The sequence below is a fragment of the Lactuca serriola genome, chromosome 2 (assembly GCF_051521515.1).
Source record: "Lactuca serriola cultivar US96UC23 chromosome 2, Lser_US96UC23_V15, whole genome shotgun sequence".
Classification (NCBI taxonomy): Eukaryota; Viridiplantae; Streptophyta; class Magnoliopsida; order Asterales; family Asteraceae; genus Lactuca; species Lactuca serriola.
Genome location: NC_136409.1, coordinates 172,690,781 through 172,713,549, shown reverse-complemented (window position 1 = coordinate 172,713,549; position 22,769 = coordinate 172,690,781). Strand labels below are relative to the sequence as shown.

The 22,769-nt window shown below is 32.6% G+C and overlaps 2 protein-coding genes and 1 long non-coding RNA gene across 5 annotated transcripts; 2 read left to right on the top strand and 1 right to left on the bottom strand.

Moving 5' to 3' along the window:
- Positions 1 to 9,005: 9,005 nt before the first annotated feature.
- Positions 9,006 to 11,617, top strand: LOC145087437 (Homeodomain-like superfamily protein). Of its 3 annotated transcripts, none has more exons than XM_079025381.1 (4): positions 9,006 to 9,498; positions 9,941 to 10,506; positions 10,591 to 11,355; positions 11,458 to 11,617. In XM_079025381.1, exons 1-3 carry the CDS (start codon positions 9,132 to 9,134, stop codon positions 11,344 to 11,346), a joined length of 1,689 nt encoding a protein of 562 aa, XP_078881507.1. In that variant the 5' UTR covers positions 9,006 to 9,131; the 3' UTR covers positions 11,347 to 11,355; positions 11,458 to 11,617. The 3 variants fall into 3 exon arrangements, with proteins under 3 accessions (XP_078881507.1, XP_078881506.1, XP_078881508.1); XM_079025380.1 differs by having other exon boundaries at positions 9,007 to 9,498; positions 10,591 to 11,378; XM_079025382.1 differs by lacking the exon at positions 9,006 to 9,498 and adding an exon at positions 9,570 to 9,838 and having other exon boundaries at positions 10,591 to 11,378.
- Positions 11,618 to 14,923: 3,306 nt separating this feature from the next.
- Positions 14,924 to 17,800, bottom strand: LOC145087436 (glycine-rich domain-containing protein 1-like). Its single transcript, XM_079025379.1, has 5 exons — positions 17,655 to 17,800; positions 17,069 to 17,238; positions 16,857 to 16,974; positions 16,073 to 16,762; positions 14,924 to 15,996 (listed from the first exon to the last, which is right to left on the bottom strand). The coding sequence occupies exons 2-5, from the start codon at positions 17,224 to 17,226 to the stop codon at positions 15,184 to 15,186; spliced, it is 1,779 nt and encodes a 592-aa protein (XP_078881505.1). The 5' UTR covers positions 17,227 to 17,238; positions 17,655 to 17,800; the 3' UTR covers positions 14,924 to 15,183.
- Positions 17,801 to 18,586: 786 nt separating this feature from the next.
- Positions 18,587 to 20,319, top strand: LOC145090600 (uncharacterized). The gene is made up of 3 exons (XR_013701663.1): positions 18,587 to 19,475; positions 19,541 to 19,772; positions 19,851 to 20,319. It is a non-coding gene; the product is annotated as an uncharacterized LOC145090600 (long non-coding RNA).
- The last annotated feature ends 2,450 nt before the right edge of the window (positions 20,320 to 22,769 follow it).

Sequence of the window (22,769 nt, the reverse complement as noted above, 5' to 3'; positions counted from 1 at the left end):
GCCCCCAAGATCGGAGGCCCGGTGCGACCGCACTGCTGGCACCACCCTAAGGCCGCAACTGCCATGATACCAATATTAAATATACTAGGGATGTTAAAGATGTTAAGGTACAAATTTAGTTATGATATTTGACGTCACATTCTCGATTGTGCAAGGCGATGCGTGACAAGTCTCCTGTTCTCTCATATCTCCTCTATATTTTTATATTAATATGAAGCCCTTTGTTGATAACTTGTATTGGAAAGTTAAAAATATAATTTGACTGTTTGTCCAATATTCAGTTTGATTCGGTAAATAGTCATATTTCCCTTTCTATTTAAGAATTTGGAAACATATGAAATTTGGTAAATAGTCATATTTCTCTCACTTGCGTTGCATACACTTTCTTTACAAGTACAACAAATGTCCAGTTTGCTAAAGAACTAATTGTTTTATTTGAGAGGTCCTGTCAAAAAGACAACCCTAATTTAGCAAGAGCGGATTCTTTTTTCCGTTGGAGGTCATCATTGTGACATAGTCCCTCTAACCCCAATGTAAGACTACTGTTGATATCTACCTCTGCCTTACACAATTTTAATGCGATTATCGAGGTGTGTTTTAGTTGATGTTGTAAGTATGTTGCTTATGGTATTTTATAAATTTGTTTTCTTTGTTTGATTTTACGTTCATATATGGTCGGCACACGTATGCATGTGCATCTCCATATTCTCATATTGCTAGGTACATTTCGACCCCTACGTATTGTGTTAATTACAACATAAATAGAGGTCGTTAATTAATATAGAACATCGTGAATGTAACGATCACTCATGTTTTGGGGACTCTTTTTCTTTATTTTTAATTTTGTGACATCCACTATATAAAAAGAGTCATTATTTTGTTTGACTTTATTGGGGTTTTTACATGTCGGAGTAAAGTTTCTCCTAATATCATATACAATAAAATACACAACATTTAAATATGAAACGACAAAAAAAAGGAATTAAAGAAATTTGGAAAAATAAAAGAAAATGTGCATTTTCTTTCTTCCTTTTGTTGCCTACTTTAGTTCCTTGACCTAATTTTTCTATCAAATCAAATCAAGTAAAGTGATTTTCCCACCACACCTTTTAAATAATTTTGAAAAAATGTATGCGACAATTTAGTATATATTATGCAATTTCTTGGAAATGAAAAAGGTCGTTACAATTTTATCCTTTTTTTTTTTGGTATTTTCGATTTAATATGAACCATAGTTTAGAGCTTAGTAGTTAGTAGTGATATGTTGTAAAACTAGTTTATTTAGTTGAAATTGATCGACTTCATAACCCATTGTTTGCGTGTGTTGCATTTGTATTAAACTTCTGCAGATGTAAGCAATTATAACTAAACTACTTTAAAACCAGTTCTCCTTGTTTCCAATGGTAACAGCTTGAGTGCAATTAGCAATGATAGCCAAAAACAAATATTGAATCTGAAACCATTTCTCCAAATACTAATGTCTCAAAAAGATAAAAAAAGAAGGTATGAAAAAGGGAATATGGTGGTTATGTAACGTCAACATAGAATAAGGGACAGGGAGAGTTGTCATAATCGGAAGGGTATAAGGCCATTCATTAACACCAAAGGATGGAATCCTTTCATTTGTATCACTTAGAGATGCACAAAACCGGGTTTGAGACCAGTCCTAGCAAATGATGTACGAATATCTAGATTATTAAAATCATCAATACTCATAGTTCATAAATCATGGATATTTTATCCAATGTAGTTTACTAATTTGCTATACCAAGGGTGTTGGTTTATGTGTGTTTCCTATCTTCATTCATGAAGTCATTATAAAGTTAATTATAATCAATGATCTCTTGACAATATATGATTGATTTGTGCTCCCTTCCTCTTCCTGATAAGGTCGTGTATACTGGTCTTCGATTCTTTGCTTAATCTCATATTGGAGTGCTATGAGCTTGCGTTTGGTTAGTTAAGTCTTTTGTTTTACTACATTGTTTTCGTCGTGCCATTCTAATGTCATTCTCCATTTTAACGAAGTTAAAAATTTCCCCAATATGGGATATCTAACCATGCAACCTTTGACAATGACACAATGTGCTTGGATCTTTGATGACAATCTACCGGTTCTGAGCTTTGTGTACCTTCGGAATTTGATGGTAAATGATTAAATTTAAAAATAAACCAATTTTATAACAATTGTTTACATGAATTTAATGCAACTGAAACCAAATAAGATGTTGGATAATGTTTAATGTCATTAAAGTCTGCTAATTTTATAGAAAAAAAAAAAGTTCTCTTTAGCCTTTCAAAAGAATAAGTTGTCCTTAGATAGTCCACACCAAATCCGCCATTTAACCATGATATGGGGTAAATTACAGAACATAAAAATGTTTTGTAATAAGTGAAATATTCATACATAAAATCTTCTTTATTTTAGTTAATTATACATCTTAACAGCAAGACTTTTAATTATTGGGCCAAATAAATAGTCTTTTATACGTTATCACTAAAATATATATTTGATATTTTTATGCCTAAAATTGGACATCTACGTCATTTAATCTGGTGACAGGTGAGTTTCTTTTTCAAATAGGGTCACAAATGAGTACCGATAAGAAATGTCCTCTAAAGGTACCAACACTATCGTCTTCAGAAAAGGTTTACCTAATTTTGTACCCTATATATATATATATATATATATATATATATATATATATATATATATATATATATATATATATATATATATATATATATATATATATATATATACTAGCTAAAAATAAAAATTACTTGTGCCACATATCATTTTTTTAATGTATTAGTTCAAAAAATTTATACTTTATTTTCAGGTTGACACGTTGTAGTCTCATAAAATTTTCTCTATTAATTCAGTTTTTAAAATTCAAATAAATCAATATATGTATTAGATTTGAAATTTGAAATTTGAAATAAGTTATATGATAAATAGGTGAGCTGTTTGGTAAATATATGGGTTTATGGTATATAATCCGGTGTATATATGTATAATGTACAAATATACATTCATTCTTTTGTCTCTTGATTACTTTAAATTTTGACGCTAACGATTGATTCATTGGTTCTTGCTAATAATGGTTATCTCTCTCTCTATACATACATACATACATACATATATATATATATATATATATATATATATATATATATATACTTTTATAATAAAAATTTATAGTTATTAATCAGTTATTTTAAATAAGTCATTTTAAATAAAAGATATATCAAAATTTTAAAGTTATTATAACTTCAAATTTAACATATAATTAAAAAATATAAATTTGAATTTTGAAATGAATTACCTAATATATCTACATGACACATAACATGATATTAATGAAAATTTGTATTAGAGTGAAACTTAACAAAAATAGATTAAACTATTCATTTATTAGAATATATATATATATATATATATATATATATATATATATATATATATATATATATATATATATATATATATATATATATATATTTTGTAGTCATAAAAAGTGGTTTGTGACGTAATTTTGGTAAAAAGTTGCATTATTTATATTTAATTAAGAATGCAATTTATTGCAAAATTGGATGAAAGATAAGTTGTTGGGGCTAGAATATTGAGAGGCTAACTAGAAAATTGTTTTTAGTTGAGAAAACGGCATAGTGGAAAAGTGGTGGTGGAAACGTACGGATGGTAAGCGACGTCAAAAGGGGGCATCGGTTGGAGCCTGGAGGGGTGCCCGTATAGGTTCCCTAAGGGTGCACCAACATCACATGGGATCATGGCCTACCAAACACAATGGTCATTTCATATAACTTTAGTCTTTACGGCTTTACCAATAATAGTAATGTAAGCTTTATGGAAAGTATCATTATCATTTGTAATTGATACTGATATTTTAATATGTACCTTTGATGGTTATTACATTAAAAATATACGAAATACACACAAGCCTAGTTTGTTTGCGATTTTTGATAGACATCTGTGATATGTTGTTTTCTTTAACCTCATGATTTTCTTTTGTTGTGGATTTTACTTGTTAAGATGGTTAAAAATGATAAAGATAATCAAGTACAAGTCTCAAATTGCTGCATATGGGTGTGACCATGAAAGCAAACCCAAAAGTGACTACGGATTTATCATATAATAAATATGTGGAAATAAATGTAAGCACTTCCCAATATTAGGCTGTTAGGCTCAAAATGCTTTCAAGAATCCTTACATAAAAAACCATCAATCCCACAAGGAGTGAAAAATGGATATCATGTTTGAAATAGAGAACGTGTTGACTTAATTATGGCTTGCAAACCTTGTATGCGGTACTCGTGTTTATGGTGCAATACGTACTATACTACCTGAGCATGAGGTGGTGAAATCCACGACAGTTTGAGATAGGGGTTCTACTAGAATTTTTGCTTTGTTCTAAGGTTATTTATTAATGAATGTTACATTGTCCACTGTGATGAGTGAAAGAAATGCAATGTGTTTTCCATTGTGTGTGTTTGTTTATAAAGATTTTTATTTTTAAAACAGCTAACACACATCCACTAATCTTACTCCTAAAGCTACTCATTTGTCTACAATCAACTCATTTGTCTAAAATCAGACTTGAACCTTCAACCTCTTAGGGAATGACACATTTCCACCACATCTGAAACCGATGGGCTACAGGCCCTTTGGTGTTTGATTGTTTTATAAACAATGTAAATAATGATTTAAAGATAAAGTTGTAATCAAGTTGAGTCAAGCACTTTGAAGCTCGAAACTCGACTCAACTAAAAAACCCAAACATGAAACTCGATTCACGTCTTAATTTCAAGGTAGGGCTCAATCTTGACAAAGTAATCAACACTTTCGTCTTTCGAGTTCGGCTCGAATTGAACCTTAATTTCAAGTTCAGGTCCAATCTCAATAAAATAAACGACACTTTCGAATCCGGCTCGACTCGACTCAATTAGTTATTAAGAAAATAAAATCACATCAAATTCCAATAAATATACGATAAAGCTTGCGAGCTCGAGTTCATTCGACTCGATTATATAAATATGAATAAAATAAAAGGTAAAAGTGTAAATATTATTGAGTCTGGTTAAGCTCCGGGGCTTGACGAGAGGTTAAAAAACATTAGAATTTAATAATATGAACATAGATAGCGACATTACTACAAACATAGAGGTAATTATTCGAAAAATTTTAAGTTGTCCTTTGGTGGTGATACAGTTTTGTTTCATCTCAACGATGATATTGATCTAGATGCATAAAACAGTTTTATAGTTTATCTTCACACTTTTTTTTTTCAATTTCATTTGTATTGAAAGATATTTTAAAACTTTGATCAAGAATTAAATATTATTATCTAAAGAAATAAAGCCATTAATTCTACATCAAATCAAACATGATTTTAAATGAAATATATGATAAAAAGTACATTGATTGGAAAATATTATTTAGGTATTTGCATCTGAAATAAGAGATAAAATAGAATATAATTATAGCACACCCCAGGAAAACCATTGAATGACAAGAGTGGAAATCCTTGTATGAGTAGTAGGGCTGTAAACGAACCAAACGAACACGAACAAGGTCTTGTTCATGTTCGTTCGTTTAAGTTAGCCGAACAACAAACGAACACGAACGGATAAACGAACGAGATATTCTTGTTCATGTTCGTTCGTTTAACAAATTATTTGTTCATGTTCGTTCATTTATGTTCGTGAACATGCTAAACGAACAAAAATAAAAAAACACAATTAAACATATATGAACATAAACGAACATATAATATAGCAATATAATAAAAAATAATTGAATATAGATGAATATAAATAAACTTAAACGAACGAACATAAATGAACATCGTAAACGAACGTTCACGAACATAAATGAACGAACGAGACCATTGTTCATGTTCGTTCATTTAACTAAACGAACGATAATTTTTGTTCATGTTCGTTCATTTATAAATAAACGAACATAAACGAACTTCCTACCAAACAGTTCACGAACGTTCAGTTCGTTTACAGCTCTAATGAGTAGAAAATTAGGTGGTAATGATGGAAATCAAAGGTAGTGTCTATTTCTCAATCACATATGATGTATGACTAGGAAGTAGTTACATTGAAAATAATCTTTGAATCTTTGATACAACATGGTTCATCTTCCTCTATTGTGTCGTCTTCAATCAATATTTGTTTTTGCTTGTCTTTTTTCTCTCCTAATTTACATGGACACAAGACTAATTTTGAGAATTCAAACTTCAATAACAATTACGTGTTATGTATGGTAAAAGTAGAAAACCACCTATTTTGGTTTTTGTACCTAGTTTGATGTTGATGTGTGTCCGGTCGTTCGATTGTTTTTATTGTGTAGTCCATCGACATTTCTCGTACCCTTCGAACGAGAAGAGAAGTCGATTATTGACTACGTTTCATTTTGGATAACCCTTCAACTTTAGCCAAGGTTCGACATAGGAAAAAGCTTTGCGGGTTGGTGTTAATTTTTCGCATTGTTACATGGCTATGTTGAAGACGTCGAAGTCGTTAGACCCACTTTTGTGCAAGTTGGTGAGGTTGTTGTAAATTTCGTTGAATTCGATAATTTTCAAACTCATATAACGTCATTCGAAGTAATTTGGTTGAGATTTCAGTTTTCATTTCCCACTAACCCATAGAAAACGGTTAAGTCTTTTTTTTTTCCAAAAACAATTTACTGTTTGAGCATTTCTAACGATGGGGTCTTGGGAAGCCGAAATTCCACGTCATTGCTAAATTCAATTCTTTCTTCTTTGTCCAAATCACATTTCCTTATGTTTGAGCGTTTTTTTTCCTTCCTTCTTTGATGGTCATGGTTGTTCACGTTAAGTTTCTTTGCAAAATTCGGAGAACCCGGTTGTCAAGGTTATGGTTATCTTCGGTAAGGTTGTTGGTATATGAAAGCAGATTGAAAGGGTTGTTGATAAGGTTGGAAGTGTTGATATTGTTTTTGAAAAAAAATGGTCTTTGTGGGATAGAGGATCCACTTTAGATCAAGTTCACAAAACCACCATGGGGTGATTCTATGTTCAGATATTGATGAGGTGTTGTGTCTAACCCAAAAGTATTTTTGAAATTGTAGTTTCAATTTGTCGATGGAGTGTTTTGATTGCCCATAAGAAGATATATATATATATATATATATATATATATATATATATATATATATATATATATATATATATAGTGTGTGTGTGTAGTAGAGGAAGAGGAGATGTAACATCCTTGTTCAAGTAGTTTCATTTGTGACCCTTAGTATGAGAATTGTTTGCAAAATTGACCCCTTGGCACTTAAATGAAAAACACAAAGTTGTGTGCGTACGTTGGGCGAACCCAAACGTACGTGGTTGTTTACTCCAATGTTATCCATAACTGGTAGTTATAGAGGGTATGTCCATGTATGACATCATGAAATAGACAAAAACTATGTAGTCGAAGTTTATTTGTTCCTTCTGCCTTAACAGGAGAATCGATATCTATGACCTTCTCGATGATTTGGTGTTGATATCTAAAGTGCTTGGCCGAGCCCTGACTAGAATTAATATGTTCAATTTAGTAGTCAGATGCAATCGTCACAAATCTATATCGGAAAACATAATCCTGAATTATGAGATTTACCATTATCCATGTCTAGAATTCATAGAGATATTTAGAACGAACAGATGGTTGATTAGTTTGATTAGTTATCTAAGGGCTAAATCTTGATGAGATCAAGAGTTCGGTAGTTACATTGGATGACTTACTCTCTGGTGATTATTAGAGAAATATTAGACCTCGTATAGATGATGGCTTGTCCAAGTGGAACACTGTTGATAATATTTCTAATGATAACAGGGTTCTTTGGGTTGCCATCAAGAACCAAATTGAGTAGAATAAATAAAAAAAAAAAATTAGTTTATTAATTATTAGGTGTAAGACCCGTATATTATACGGGTCGTCGATTAAAAAAACTAAATATTAAAATTTAAATAATAAGCATTTTTAAATAAAAAATAAAGAAACATATTAATTACAATTTATTATCATATTTATTACATTTAATACTTTACCTATATAAGTAAAGGTATTATGTGACTTTTAATTTTAAAAATTGAAAAAACTCATAAATTGACATATGAATATTATTTACTTAAAAAATATCTTAAAATGACAAAATTATTTTCATTTATTAGGGATGATTATGGTTAATATATAATTAGAAGCAATCGATTAGCGAAAAATATAAGCTAAACCGCAAATGAAATTTCGATGTTATGTTTTATTCTAGTTCTCTCTTTTTTTTCTTTTAGTTTTTTAATTTTTCACTTCATGTTTTTAAAGGTTTTTAATGTAATTTTTAATTTTATGTTATTTTTATTTCTAAAATGTAATTTTTAAATTTAGTATGGTTTTTTAAAAAGTTCTTATTTTTTATTGAAATAAAAAAAAAGATAAAAATAAAACTCATAGATAAACTATTTACCGTACATGTGAAATTTATAAAAAAATGTTAAAGTTGACGTGGCTCCTACGTATCACATTTTTACCGTAAAAAACACCATATCCCTTAGACTAAGGGGGTGTTTGGATTAGATTTTTAGCTTATTGCTTAAAACTTATTTGTGGTGGGAATAAACAATAAGCAATAAGCATAGGGAGGAATGCTTATTAAAATTAGCTTATTTAGCATAATAAGCTGGATTTTATCCAAACACTCAAATTAGCTTATTGTGGGAATAAGCAATAAGCACCTTTTTTTTTCCTATCCAAACACCCCCTAAGTGTCGTGTCAATTTCTCATATGACAGTGAGACTTATAAAATTTATGATTGTTTTTGAAAAACTCTTAGTATTTATTTAAATCTACTTTTTTACTAAATTTAGTTTTTTTTCTTCTTCTCTTGTATTAATAATTGATATTGATATAATGTTATAAAGTATAAACCATCGTTACCTATTGCTTAGACAAATTGGGCTGAATAACCTCAGGCCCAGGTTTTATTCGTTCGTCTTCACTTTCACCTTCCCTTTGAACAGTCGATTTTCCCTCCACTCCTCCAGAACTCAGTCGCCTAGTCTTCGTGGCAAACGTACACCAGGTGTTTGTGAAAATGCTCCATAAAAATTCATCGAAGAAGGATAGAACGCCAGCCTATCCACTCCGAAGATCTCCAAGATTTCTCCAAGTTGTGCTCGTAGATCCTGAAGACCCAAGAACCCCTAAGCCAGAACCACGGAGGACCCGAATTCCTTCTTCAGCGACTCCTCTCAACTTCACAGAAAAGGTAAAGATTTCTTCCCGAGGGAGAAGCCTAGGATCTAAGTCAGAAGGATGTTCACAGAAACATCGTGAATCTCGTAATGCCAGAAAAAAGTCTGATAATTCGAAAACTAGGTCGACAAGATCTACCAGACTGACTCCTTGTGCCGAAGAGCGCACTGAAGAAAAGTCATCACGTAGTTCAAAACGGAGAAACAGTAAGTGTTTTTTTGCTTTTATTTTGTTTTACTTGCAATGGTTCAGCTAATTAGTTATTCGAATTACATATCTTTTTTGCTCTGAATGGTCCACGAGTTTCAATTGAGATCAACTCTAGTTCACTAAATTGCAATTCCTTGATTCAAGATGCTTAACTTACGATTTCATTATCCTTCCTCTTCCCTGCTTTAATAGTAAAGACCTAAGAGCTATTGTTTAATTCTTGTGGTCAAATGTAGTTATTCCTGTATTCAGATTTGATATGGTTGAAGTTACAAATCCAACACCACCATTCTTTCAATCTAGTTATTGTTGCAAAGTTTGGGATGATAAAGAAATGTAGGTTCTATCCTTTTCACCTTGAAAGTGGAACTATTTTTTCCTTTCCTGCATATATTTTTTGTTATTTTCTTCCCTTGTAATTTGAAATCTAATATGTAGGGGAATTCAAGAGGCGAGTAACACGCAGCTCTTCTCATGGGGATGTAGATACAAATGTTAAGAAGACCAGCTATGGTGGTTTTACTGGAAATACAGGCAATGATTGTTTATTAACCCAAGTGGATACAAATACATCTAGAAGATGTAAGTCTACATTGCTAAAGAAGAAAGTGAAAAACAGTAAGAAAAAATGGGAGAATAATTCTGACCGATTTCAAACTTTGGCATTTGATGATAATCCAAATGAAGGGGCTTTACTTTTACCAATCACAGAAAATCCAACTTTGGATGAAGAATTACCCGAAAAAAGTATAGCTAAATTGGCAAATCAAAATGAAGTTGCCATTACAACTCCTAGTATATCGCATGATGAACAACAACCCATGAACAAGAAGGATACTATTAAGAAAAATCAAAAGAATATCGGGGTTAAAAGAAAAAGAAATCAGCACGAGGGCAATTCAGGAATTTCTCATGGTTGGACCAAAGATCAAGAATCAGCATTGGAAAGAGCTTACCTTCAAGCAAAGCCCACCCCACACTTCTGGAAGAAAGTTTCCAAACTGGTAATTCACTTTTTATCCTAATTCCTAAATATAAAATCCATATGTACATGATGATGTCATCACTCCTTGTAATTAATTACACAGGTGCCTGGAAAATCTGCACAGGAATGTTTTGACAAAGTACATGGAAGCCACCTAACACCCCCTCCACCTCGCCTTCGTTCCCGGGCCCGCTTACCAAATTCACAAGACCCGGTTTTATCAGCAAGCAAATTTCTCAGTTCTTCAAGTCCCACAACTAAAAAGCCCAAATCTTATAAACAAAAGAGTCATGTAATCCAAAGAAACGTAAGACACATGTTACAAAATCAGTATAATAAAGGGGAACAAGATTCTTCAGAAGCTGACCTATTCTCAGTTCTTGAGCCCACTTTCACAGAGTCCTTAACCTCTCTCACGACACCTGTACGCCACCTGGACATGGATGTGGCATTCAAGAGATCTTCTTCAACAGCTCATTATAAAAAGAGTCTTTCAAGATTTAGTGGTGGCTCAAGTGCTACACTTGTGAGCCCTCCTGTTTTGAAGCAGGTGAAGAACAAGGCTTTACATGAAAAGTATATCGATCAGTTGCATTGTAGGGAGGCTAGTAGGAAGGTGGCAAGTAAAAAGGCTGAAAAGTATAGTAGCAGAAGTGAAGGGGTGAAAGGGGGAAGTTCTGAAAAAAGAAGGAATGCGATTAAAGTTGCAAAAAATGCATTGGTTTTTGGTGCAAGAGATGCTATTAATGAGTTTGAGTGTAAACAGGGAATGGCTTTGATTGATATTTTTGAGGATGAGTGTATTGTTGGAGATGATGATGATGATGATGATGATGATGGTGGTGGTGGTCAAGTTTAGGTTTTTAAGGTAACTTTGAGGGTGATGAAGAGGTATATTTTCTATATATATATATTTTTTTAATTTAAAGTTTGTTTTTACTGAAATACGATTTTGTGTTGTTGCAATTAGGTTCTCAGAAATGAAGGTGAAGAAGTTGAGTGTAATGGATCGGTGGTGTCTGTTAGCCTTAGGTGAAGAGACTAACTACTAATAAGTGTAAACATGTTGTACATTGATCATTGATCTTTCCTTTATACCTAGAAATGTGATCATTTACTGTTTTTGTACATGATTAAAACTGTTGTCACATCATCTTTTCACTAACTTTAACCACTAATTAAATATGTTATCCAATGGTTACATTCCATTCTATTGCAACACTCTACTTCGAAATATCTATCAAACAATTTTTTTTTCTCTTATTTGGACATTATACTTAGAAAAAGTCAAATGTGTTTGCATTTGAATGACATTGCTACAATTGGGTGGATGCATTCTAAGCGTTTTCACAAAAGTACAGTTTCTAAAAAAACAGTTTACAGAAAAAAGATCTTGATTTTTGTTACCATAAAGTATGTATACTTATGCATATATCTTTTTAGGGCTAAATGAAAGAAATAACTGTGTCTTTATGATAATATTCTACTCTAATTTAATTCTATTAAGGTATTGTACTTCCAGTTTTTTCAATTGTACATTAGAAATTGTATCCAACTATATCCTTGTACTTTCAGTTTTATATAATCTGGAGATGGGTTGAAAACATTAGAAAGTCAACATAAGTTTCATATAATCTGGAGTTGTAACACAAACTCATATTGATGGAATCAAATTACACACAAATACAAGTTACTCATGCATGAAATAAAATAAACCCAGTGACTATATAAGAATACTACGTGTCTTTGGATCATATAAAATTAGAACTATAACTTATAGATGATGGAATGTTGTATACACATAGCATAATAATTCCATTTCTTGTTACACCAGTTTCTCATGCATCAGATAAACTTTTCAATTGTCTTTCAAGAAGTAGCAATGTACTTCCATTTAATTGTTTATTATAAAATCTTACTTTCCTTTATTTTTTCTCCATTCCATAACTGATAGTTTAAAACAAAAGCAAGTATTGGATGGCATGTCACCAAAGCACGAAAGTGCACAACAACAACCTTCTTTAATAGCAGCCTATTTTTACTTTTTTTTACAACAATATACCTTCACTTTTTTCTTATTAAGACATCGTACTTCAAAAAATCCATCCAAGTGTAACATTGTAATTACTTATTTATTTATTTATTTAATGTTGTAATGAAACATAGAAAAAAAGTTTATTGGTCTTATTGTCTATTGAGTACAATTAAAAGATGACCACCTTGAAGAGCAAACTGATAGTAATTGCCTAATTGGTGGCCATTTTATAACATTAACTTGTTTATGAATATCATACACAAATCATTTGTATTTACCTTATATCTCTCCATGAGTTGTATAAGTAGTTAGTTCGTTCTAATAATGGAGGAAGCTTACAGTCTTCAACAAAATATGAAGTCATGGCAGCAAAAGAGTCCCATAATCCAAAGAAGAACAAGATCCCAAACCATATTTGTTATTTTTTGACATAAAAGCATGTTAAACTTTGCCATGTCATCATAATTTAAATCACGGGGTTACTTCATAGAGTATAATGCTCTCTAATAAGGAATTTGAAAATACAATGTTGTAATGAGGACAAATGAAAGTACAATGCTATGATAAGAATATATATATATATATATATATATATATATATATATATATATATATATATATATATATATATATATATTGTAACAACCTGAAATTCAGGTACAACCGATTAGCCCTTCATCTTTTAAATAATTGTCATTTTTGGCCTTTGTGTTGGGCGAGTACGCTGGGCGTACAAAGAGTACGTTGCGCGTACTTGCGCGCCTTCTGGAACGCGTTGTCACCCGGGTACGCTGGGCGTACCCAAGGTTACGCCGGGCGTAACCTGTCCAGACCCAAAACCCTAATTTGGCTTGATGGCAATAAAAGGAATGAGATGGCCTTGTCCCTCAGCCACCATCCTTCAGAAAGAAACCCTAAGAGAGCGTTTCCCTCGTTTTTAGTTGGAGTGTGAGTATTCTAAGCCTCAAGGTTTCATTTCAAGGTAGCAAAGGAGAAGAGAAGTCCATTGTGGATGCTAGGAGCTGGTGAACAAGTGTAGATATGAGGATAACAAAGGTTGGAGCTTCTTCCTGAGGTAAAAAGTTCAGATCTTGCCTTGTAGTTCTTATGGTATGCTTCTTGGACCAATTTCTAGGGTTTTGGTCCCAAAGATGGAGACTTTATGAGCAAGTAGTCTCCATTGGCTTAGATCTACCATATTCCAGGTCTATTTGAGTTGTATGTTCATAAAAATGTGATCTTGGACGTAAATATTTAGCCATGCATGAAATTTAGATCTTTGGAGGTGAAAAGGAAGGTATTCGAGGGTGTAGGAGCCTTTACAGCCATGCCAAGGCTTAAAGGTTCCGACTTTATGGGTTAGGAGACTTAAAGAGAGCCAGATTTGGAAGTTGAAGGAGTGTCTTAACCATTTAAGACAAGAAATATGGTATGGCTGAATCTGGGATTTACGCTGGGCGTAACTCCCGGTACGCGCAGTGTAAGGGGTTGCGACCCCCGATTGTGATTCATCGATGTACGCCCCGCGTACAGAAGCTGGTACGCCCTGCGTACTGTGGTCAGTTGACTTTTGTTGACTTTTAGGGTTTTGGTCAACATGTGGACTTTGAGTCAAGGAAGGGTGAAATGGTCTTTTACCCCTCTGTGGGATAATGATAAGGGTGTAGCCTAGTCTTGGAAGCCTATATTAATTAGAATGATATTTCGTTATGATTAGGCGGGGTTGGGTCTTCGTTTCGAGATTCGGAGATAGCGAGCACGTGAGATTCTAGACTTCCTGCAAGGTGAGTCTTCTCACTATACTATACCCGGAAGGGTATTTATATGTGACCGAGAGGTCGGATATGTTATGAGTTGTATGCATTGTATATGATTAAGTTAACCGTTTGTATATGCTATGTATGCTATGCTTGATATGGGCCGGAAGACATTATGTTATGGGCCGGAAGACATTTTATGTTATGGGCCGGAAGGCATTGTGATGTGGACCGGAAGGTCGACGCGGGTAGGACCGGAAGGTTTACCGGGTCGGGACGGAAGTCCCCTAAGACACATGGACCGGGAGGTCATGGCCTGGAAAGGCGTATGTGCGTAAGTAGTATTTTGGGGAACTCACTAAGCATTTATGGTTACAGTTGTTGCGTTATGTGTTTCAGGTACTAGCGAGGACCGTGGGAAGGCGCCGACGTGATCTGTACACACTGATGGAGGATTTATGATCTTGGGATTTATATGATTTGTATTATGATATGATACATTGGATCTTTATGACTTGTTTTGGATGAAAACATGTTTTTAAGAAATGAAAATTTTGTTTTGAAAATATATATATATATATATATATATATATATATATATATATATATATAGAGAGAGAGAGAGAGAGAGAGAGAGAGAGAGAGAGAGAAAAAATACATTGCTATTTCTTGCATTTAACCCAACTTTAAATTAGGCCATGTCCAAACACAGATTACATATACATATATGAACCAGGATTTGTGTTAGAGATCCATGGTTACATCATTACATAACTTATAACATAATGCATAATACAACACACCATTGGCATTCATAGACACCATTTGCACACTTATTTATACTTATGCAGCACATCAATTACTTAGAAACTTCCCGAGATACAAGGATCACTTATTTTATCCCTTATGCATTAACTGCTACCTCTAAGCGACCACTTTTAACCATACTCCCACAGCCACCTCCACATCCCCCGCCACAACCACCGCCACCCTCAACAATATTCCCACAACCACCTCCACATCCGCCACCACAGCCACCACTCTTCACCATATTCCCACAACCACCTCCACATCCTCCGCCACAACCACCACCCTCAACCATATTCCCACATCCGCCTCCACATCCGCCACCACAACCACCTCCACATCCGCCACCACATCCACCACTGTTGACCATATTCCCACAACCACCTCCGCATCCCCCACCACAACCACTACCACATCCACCACCCTTCACCATATTCCCACAACCACCTCCACATCCACCACCACAACCACCGCTCACAGCAAACTGTCCATTACCGGAAAGTGTGGAAAAGGTTGAGCTTTTTGAGAAAGCAGGAGTGCATGAGGCTGCAACTCTTACACGAATTGGCTCAGAACCAACAATTCCAGAATTTGGAACCAAATCCAACCATTTTTCCACACACAGATTAAACACAGGGGTAAAAAAGTCTTCCACAGACATAAAACAGCAACCCAAAATTTCACTTTCACCTAATTTGGATGGATCTAATTCAGAAACAAGTTCAAAGAGAATAGATCCACTAGCCTCACAGTGGAATGTAGCAACCTGTTTCTTCCCAGATTCAGACTGAATATTAACTTTCCTTTTAACATCAAAGATTCCATCAGGTTTTGCCTTACTGAAAAAAACCCAAACTTTTTTCTTTTGGGTCTCTGGTAAGTTTTTGATTTCTACAATCTCCAATACAACCTAAAGTAACAACATTCAGTTATAACTTAATCTCAAAAAATCATCAAGAAATATTCATCTGTTATTCAAGAATTACCTCAATGACATTTTCTTCAGGAAGATCGATTGATTTCTGAAACCCATCAACCTTTTTGGTTATAACTTGAGTGGTAGAGAGAGGAGAAGGTGGAGTACCTCTATACATTGCTCCTGCTCTCCAATACCTTGAGCCAAACATCTCCTCCCATTGATTTATAGTTTGAGAAAATCCAACATCTAGTTTCTGACCTTTGCCTCTTTTTTGATCTGTGTCATCATGTTCAAGAATCTTTCCAAGTGATTTCACCAAGTCTTTACTGTAAGAAGCAGGGTGTAACTGGTGTGTATGCCAGATTAGGTCAATATCATAAGTGGGGACACAAAAACATCTTATGGATCTCTCTTTGTTTCTCTTGATTAGATGCAAAAAGCCTTTGTATCTAGCTAATGCTGCTTCAAGAAAGTGATTGTTGTTCATATAGGGTCTGGATACCTGGTAAAAGAAAGGGACTTGTCTCTCAATAGCTAAAACAAGATTGTATTTTGTATGTTTTTCATCTCTGTGGTAGAGCTTTTCTGAATGTTCTGTGTTTGGAAGTGACAAGTTGATTTCATAGGGCTCATTGGGATACAGTTTGTTCCATATTTCTTCTGTTTCCTTGCTTGATATTCCTTCAACAGAGGATGCAACATGATGGTTGTCAAGAATCTTTCCATAAAATTCTTCACAATCGGATTTGTACCTGACCTGAATAAGAGATGAAGAGCAATATATTACTATGTTTTTAGTCTCCAGAACATTCTAGAAACTTCATCCAAGGTTCTTAAGTTGAGAGACTTACAGGATTGAGCCTGTGACAATGCCAAACCCATTCACAATCAAGAGGAACAACCAAAGGTCCTTTTGTGACATGAGACTTAGAATGTTTAGCAAGTAAAGGAAGCCAGCAAGCGTTATACCTGAAATTGAGTGTCTCTGATGATTTGTAAAAGAGAATGTTGAAATTGAATGAAGTATTATCAATTTATCATCAGAAGATGGTGATTTATTAACCTGTAGATGGCCCGTTTCAAGGATTGGCCTCCGTATAGCCAACGGTTGCTGTCTACAGCAGCAAGAAATTGGAGGTGACGCTTAGCAGCAGACACAAGATCTTCACTTATCGTGATATTTTGCGCTGAATTCCACTCTGATTCTTGTTCCATATCCATTTTGATTCTCACCTACAAAACAAATATGAATTTGACTAACAAAAAGCTTGAATATGGTTTTAATGAATATTGGAAATCGAAATACAAACAATTTCAGTTCAGCTGGAATAATCAATCACGAGATTAAATAGTATATCATTGAAGAAATGCTAAGGAACCTGTTAAATGAAATGGACTGAACTAATATGAAGATCTAATTCTCATCTAACGAACACCTTCGGAAACAATGATCTTTGATCAGGATGATTCAGAATTACATTAACGATATTTCTAACACTTAGGATGAAATTTGAAAAAGAACGATTAAAAAACAACGTTTAAGAGAAGCAGGATGCGTCACGATTATAATATAGTCATCATTGGTTAAGCATCAATCAATCAATCAATCTGATCAAAGTAAACTGGTGAAATTTGTGACGACTGGTTACCTGAAGAGAAAAAGAGTGTCTGAGAAGATCACAACTGAAAAGCGCCGGCGCCGGCAATGGCTGCAGGTTCCGATTGCTTGATCAAATTGAACCCGATTCAATTTTTCAGAATTGAAGGTGATTTGTATATTCGTTATCAGTTTCGTATACGCAAGTTATGTAGATAACACTCTTTTTTCATGACACAAAAGTGTACTAATTGTACGTTTGCTTGCTATTATGTACCAACAGTCTAACAAGTACAAGAAGAGTGATTGTATTTCTATTTTCTATGATGATATTATTATTATTATTATTATTATTATTATTATTATTAGTTATTAATTTTTAATTAATTCAACTGGTGTTAGTTATTGGATTTGTATTTGTATAATAAAAGATAATAAGATGGAAAAAGACATTAATCTTTTCAAAAAGTTTTGGTATGTTGAAATATTATTGATTGTGACACAAAACTTATTAAAATTCTAATTAATAATTTATGCAAATGATAAAGTTGAAGACAACACCTTTATGTTAAATAATTTCTAGATATATAAAATGAATGGATTTGTTTTATATAATTGTTTTTGGTATTTTATGGTAAACATTGTCTATTCTTATTTTTATCTATCTCTATTATTCTTTCATCTTTTTTAATGATTAGTTTTTAATATTTCTATCTTACAATGTCTTTACATTAAATTCCAATCTTAATGAAAACTTAGGGTGTGTTTGGGGAGCCACAATTAGCTTATAAGGTAATTTATTTTTATTTATTTTTTTATCTTTTTAGGTGTGTCATGTTTGGTAAGCCACAAATTAGCTTATAATATGCCTTATAAGCTAGCTTTTTGATAAGCTACTCCAACAAACGTTTGAAAGAGCTTGTTATATTTCTTCCGATTATGTCCTTCATAAAATAGCTAAAAGATATGAACTAGCACAAAAAATCAAGAAATTTCCCTCCAAATCTCAAAAACTTTTCCCTCCACCATAGATTTCTATAAAGCGAGGCATTATTGATGCTATTAATTCTATTAGAAAATGACATTGTTGAAGATACCAATTTGTGTGGGAATCGTGGGGTTTTGCTTATCATCATCAAGTAAGCATCTTTTTGATTTTCTTTATTGTTTCATTAGTTTATTATATCCAAGATATTTTTCATTCCAAATTGCAATGTCTTTTCTATTACGCAACGTCGGGGGTTAATTTTAAGTTAGTTTATTTGCAATGTTTTGTATTTTAGTTTGGTGTTACCACCTTCCTACTTGGTATTTATTTATTTTTCTTGTAATGTTATTGATGAATATAGCTTGCAATGGATGACAATAAAAGGAATCAACTTCTTTTACTTTTAACATTGAGTAGTCTAGAATAACATGTAGCAGTGGTTAATTTTTACTACACTTATATTTACAAGGAGTCGTGTATGACTTCAAAACAGACAGGAGAAGCGTGAATGAACGAGATCTTGGACGGTCATCCAATACGATGTATTAATGCTTTCCGTATGAGTGCTAGTTTATTTACACAACTATGTGAAGGCTTGGAAAAAAATTATGGGTTGAAGTCAAATGATAAAATATCAGTAAAAGAAAAGGTTGGTATATTCTTGTATACAATTGCACTAAGTCTTTCTAACAGAGATGTTGCCGAGAGTTTTCAACGTTCTGGAGAGACAATTAGTCGAGCTTTTCATGATGTGTTGGAATCAATATGTGGAAGGAGCAAAGGGTTCATGGGTCTTGTACGTGAGTATAATAGACCTAAAGACGCAACATTTCGTTGCATATCGTCTGATATTGAAATGATAGTCGATATATGCCTTATTTCAAGGTAATTGATTGTGGTATTTTGTTTTCATACGTGTCAGTATTGTAATTTAAACCTTTTATTGATAGGGTTGCATTGGATGCATTGATGGTACTCATATAAATGCATGTATCTCGATGGTCGACCAAATAAGATATAGGGGAAGAAAAGGAGTCCATATGTTCAATGTAATGGACGTATGTGACTTTGACATGTGTTTTACGTTTATATCTGTAGGGTGGAAAGGATCGGCGCATGATACTCGAGTGTTCCTTCATGCAATTGAGACACCTTCTATGAATTTTCCTAAGCCCCACGAATGTACAATTACTTTTTTACCTTTTAATATTTGTTGCGTTAACAATCATTTGAATTTATTATTTATCTATTTTTATATAGGAAAATTTTACATAGTAGACAAAGGATACCCTGACCGAAAATGATATCTGGCACCATATCCACGTCTTAGATATCATCAGTCACACTTTAAACATGTACTTCCAACTAATGCTCAAGAGGCTTTTAACCGCGTACATTCATCTCTTCGAAGTTGTATTGAACGTTCGTTTAGAGTGTTGAAGAAAAGGTGGAAAATATTGAACAGAATGTCAAAATTTAGTGAGAAGACCCAAATAGATGTGATCATGGCGACATTTACCCTTCATAACTATATTTGAAGAAATGATTCGGAAGATATGATTTTCAACATTGTTCAACAACATAATTACATACCTAGAGAAGAAGAACAAGAAAATTATTCAAGATTTAGTCATGATAATACCCGACAGTCACGACATGAGATGCGAGAAATTCGTGACAATATTGCGAATATGATCTGGAATGCACGACATTTCACTTAAACATAAATAGTCGTAAAAATGTTATTTAGTATTTTCTTTAATTTAATTTTATGATTTACATATTTGTTTTATAAAAACTGAATCATTTTCGCAAATGTCCTTTTATGTCATTTTACATTTTCTAACCACCTTATCAGCTAGTTTTTATCAAACGTTAAATTTTATCAGCTAACACCTACCTTATCAACTAGCAGCTACCTTTTCAGACAACAATCAGTTTTTCAATTAACAGGTAGCTTTTCAGTTAGTCTGTCAAACATAGTATTAATCCTGATTAAATCCAATCCCAATAAGTCTTTACCATGCTAATTGGCAGGCGGCTGAAAATTTGTTGTATTTGTTGTTTCTTGATGTGAACTTTATTTTTTATATATTTATTATTAGTAAGTATAAAATATAAATTTCTAAGAATTGATTTTGATAAATAAAATAAAAATTGTAATACTTATACTTTTATTAGTAATATATATGATTTCAAAATTATTACTAATAAAAATTGTTAAATATTGATTTTAATATTTATGTTATTAGATATGATTATTAAATATTGATTTTAATATTTATGTTATTAGATATGATTAGTTTATCATGAAATTTGAATAATATAAATTTTGTACAGTGAGAATTATATCTATTGCAACATTTGTTGGATACTAAACTTGTGACGTGATTAGAAATTAAAATTTGATGTCATTTTTTGGATGAAAATTTGATCACGTTTTATGTAATGAAAAGTCTAACGATAAAGTTTAACCTGGTAAAATCATAAATGAGATACATATACATGAAAATCTAATAAGTATTTACTAATTTGGTACCCAACAAGGCAGGACCAGATTTGAAATACGATATTAGACATCCCTAAGTAGGAACGGACTTCTTCGAAAAACCAAAGATGCACCTTTGGTAGTCATCTTTGTTTTATCTTTATTCAGGGTAACATATTTTAAACTTCATAAACAAATTTTGCAGCATCATCATAGTTAAAAGAGACGTAGAATTAGCTAGAAATTTAAAAAAGTTAGAAACAAATACGAAACATACAATGGGGACTTATTTTAGAACTTTTTTTAATTGATTCATCACTTATTTTCATTTAAACCATTGGAGTGGATTGTTTTTTGTGCATTTATATTGACCACTCAATATATATTGAGTGGTCAATATAGTATAAAACTTTAAACATCTAACATCTATTTTTAACATATTCTATTTTTACCCTTTTAATTATATTTTAATTTTAAATATTTTTCGTTTATTTAACTACTTAACTATTTATATCATAGTTTTTCATTTATTAAATGTTTATATACTAATTTTTAATGATAATCTTAATTTTGAAATATTTCATATTAAAGTATAATATGTTTAAAGACTATTAATTAAATGAGGATGTTTTATGAACATTTTAGATAGATGATGATCAAAAAGTTAAATTCATAAAAAAAAACTATTGAAAAAGTTTAACCATTGAACGACTTATTTAATTAAAAGTTGAAAAGGGAAAATATCGGTAATAGTCAAAAAATTGGGGGGGGGGGGGGGGGGTATTTTCAAAAAATAGACACAAAAATTGGATTTCCGGATATAGATATGGATTCCGCGTAGATAGCTCCGCGGAATTTACTGTAGCTCCGCGGAATGACAAAATCGTAATAAATGAGTGTATTAAAAAAAAACTCAAGATCCATTCTGCGGAGCTACCTCCGAGGAATGAACTCATTTCGCGGAGGTAGCTCCGAGGAATAGATCTTCAGTTTTTTTTTTTCGCATCGATTGTTCGAAGTTTATATTCATTCCCCAATTAATTATTTAAGCAAAGATTATCATACCATCATAATCTTTTTCTTGAAAATAATTAGTTGTGGAATTAATATAAATCCCGAAGAAACAATGTGAAAAAAAAATCAAAAGATCCATTATGCGGAGCTACAGTATTTACTGCAGAGCTCCGCAGAATGCATGTCTATACCTGGAAATGTCCATTTTCATGTCTAAATTTTGAAATTACCCCTATTTTTTTACTATTGCCGGTATTTTCTCTAAAAATATTAGAGTAATGATGTGGCAAAAATATTAAATGATATGGTAGATTAATCATTAGGATGCTCTAAGGTTGATGATGATTTTACTCGGGGTGGAGTAGGAGTCCGACTCCCCTCCTTTCCATCCTTGTTTATTCTCCAATCAAATGTATTCCCATGACTCTGCCCTCATCCACCTCTTGTCTAAGTCCTACCATCCAACTTTTTTTTTTTTTTTTTTTTTTTTTTATTACAGTTTTGACCCATACAAAAAATAAAATCCATTTCATAAATTTAATGTCATACAATTCTATTTCTTACAATATATAAATTTGCATCTAATCTACTATGTACATCAATTTTTTTTTTTGTTTTATGAAGTTGGTCCCACCATACTTTTTTTTACAGTTTCGGCACAACTTTTAGTATTGTTA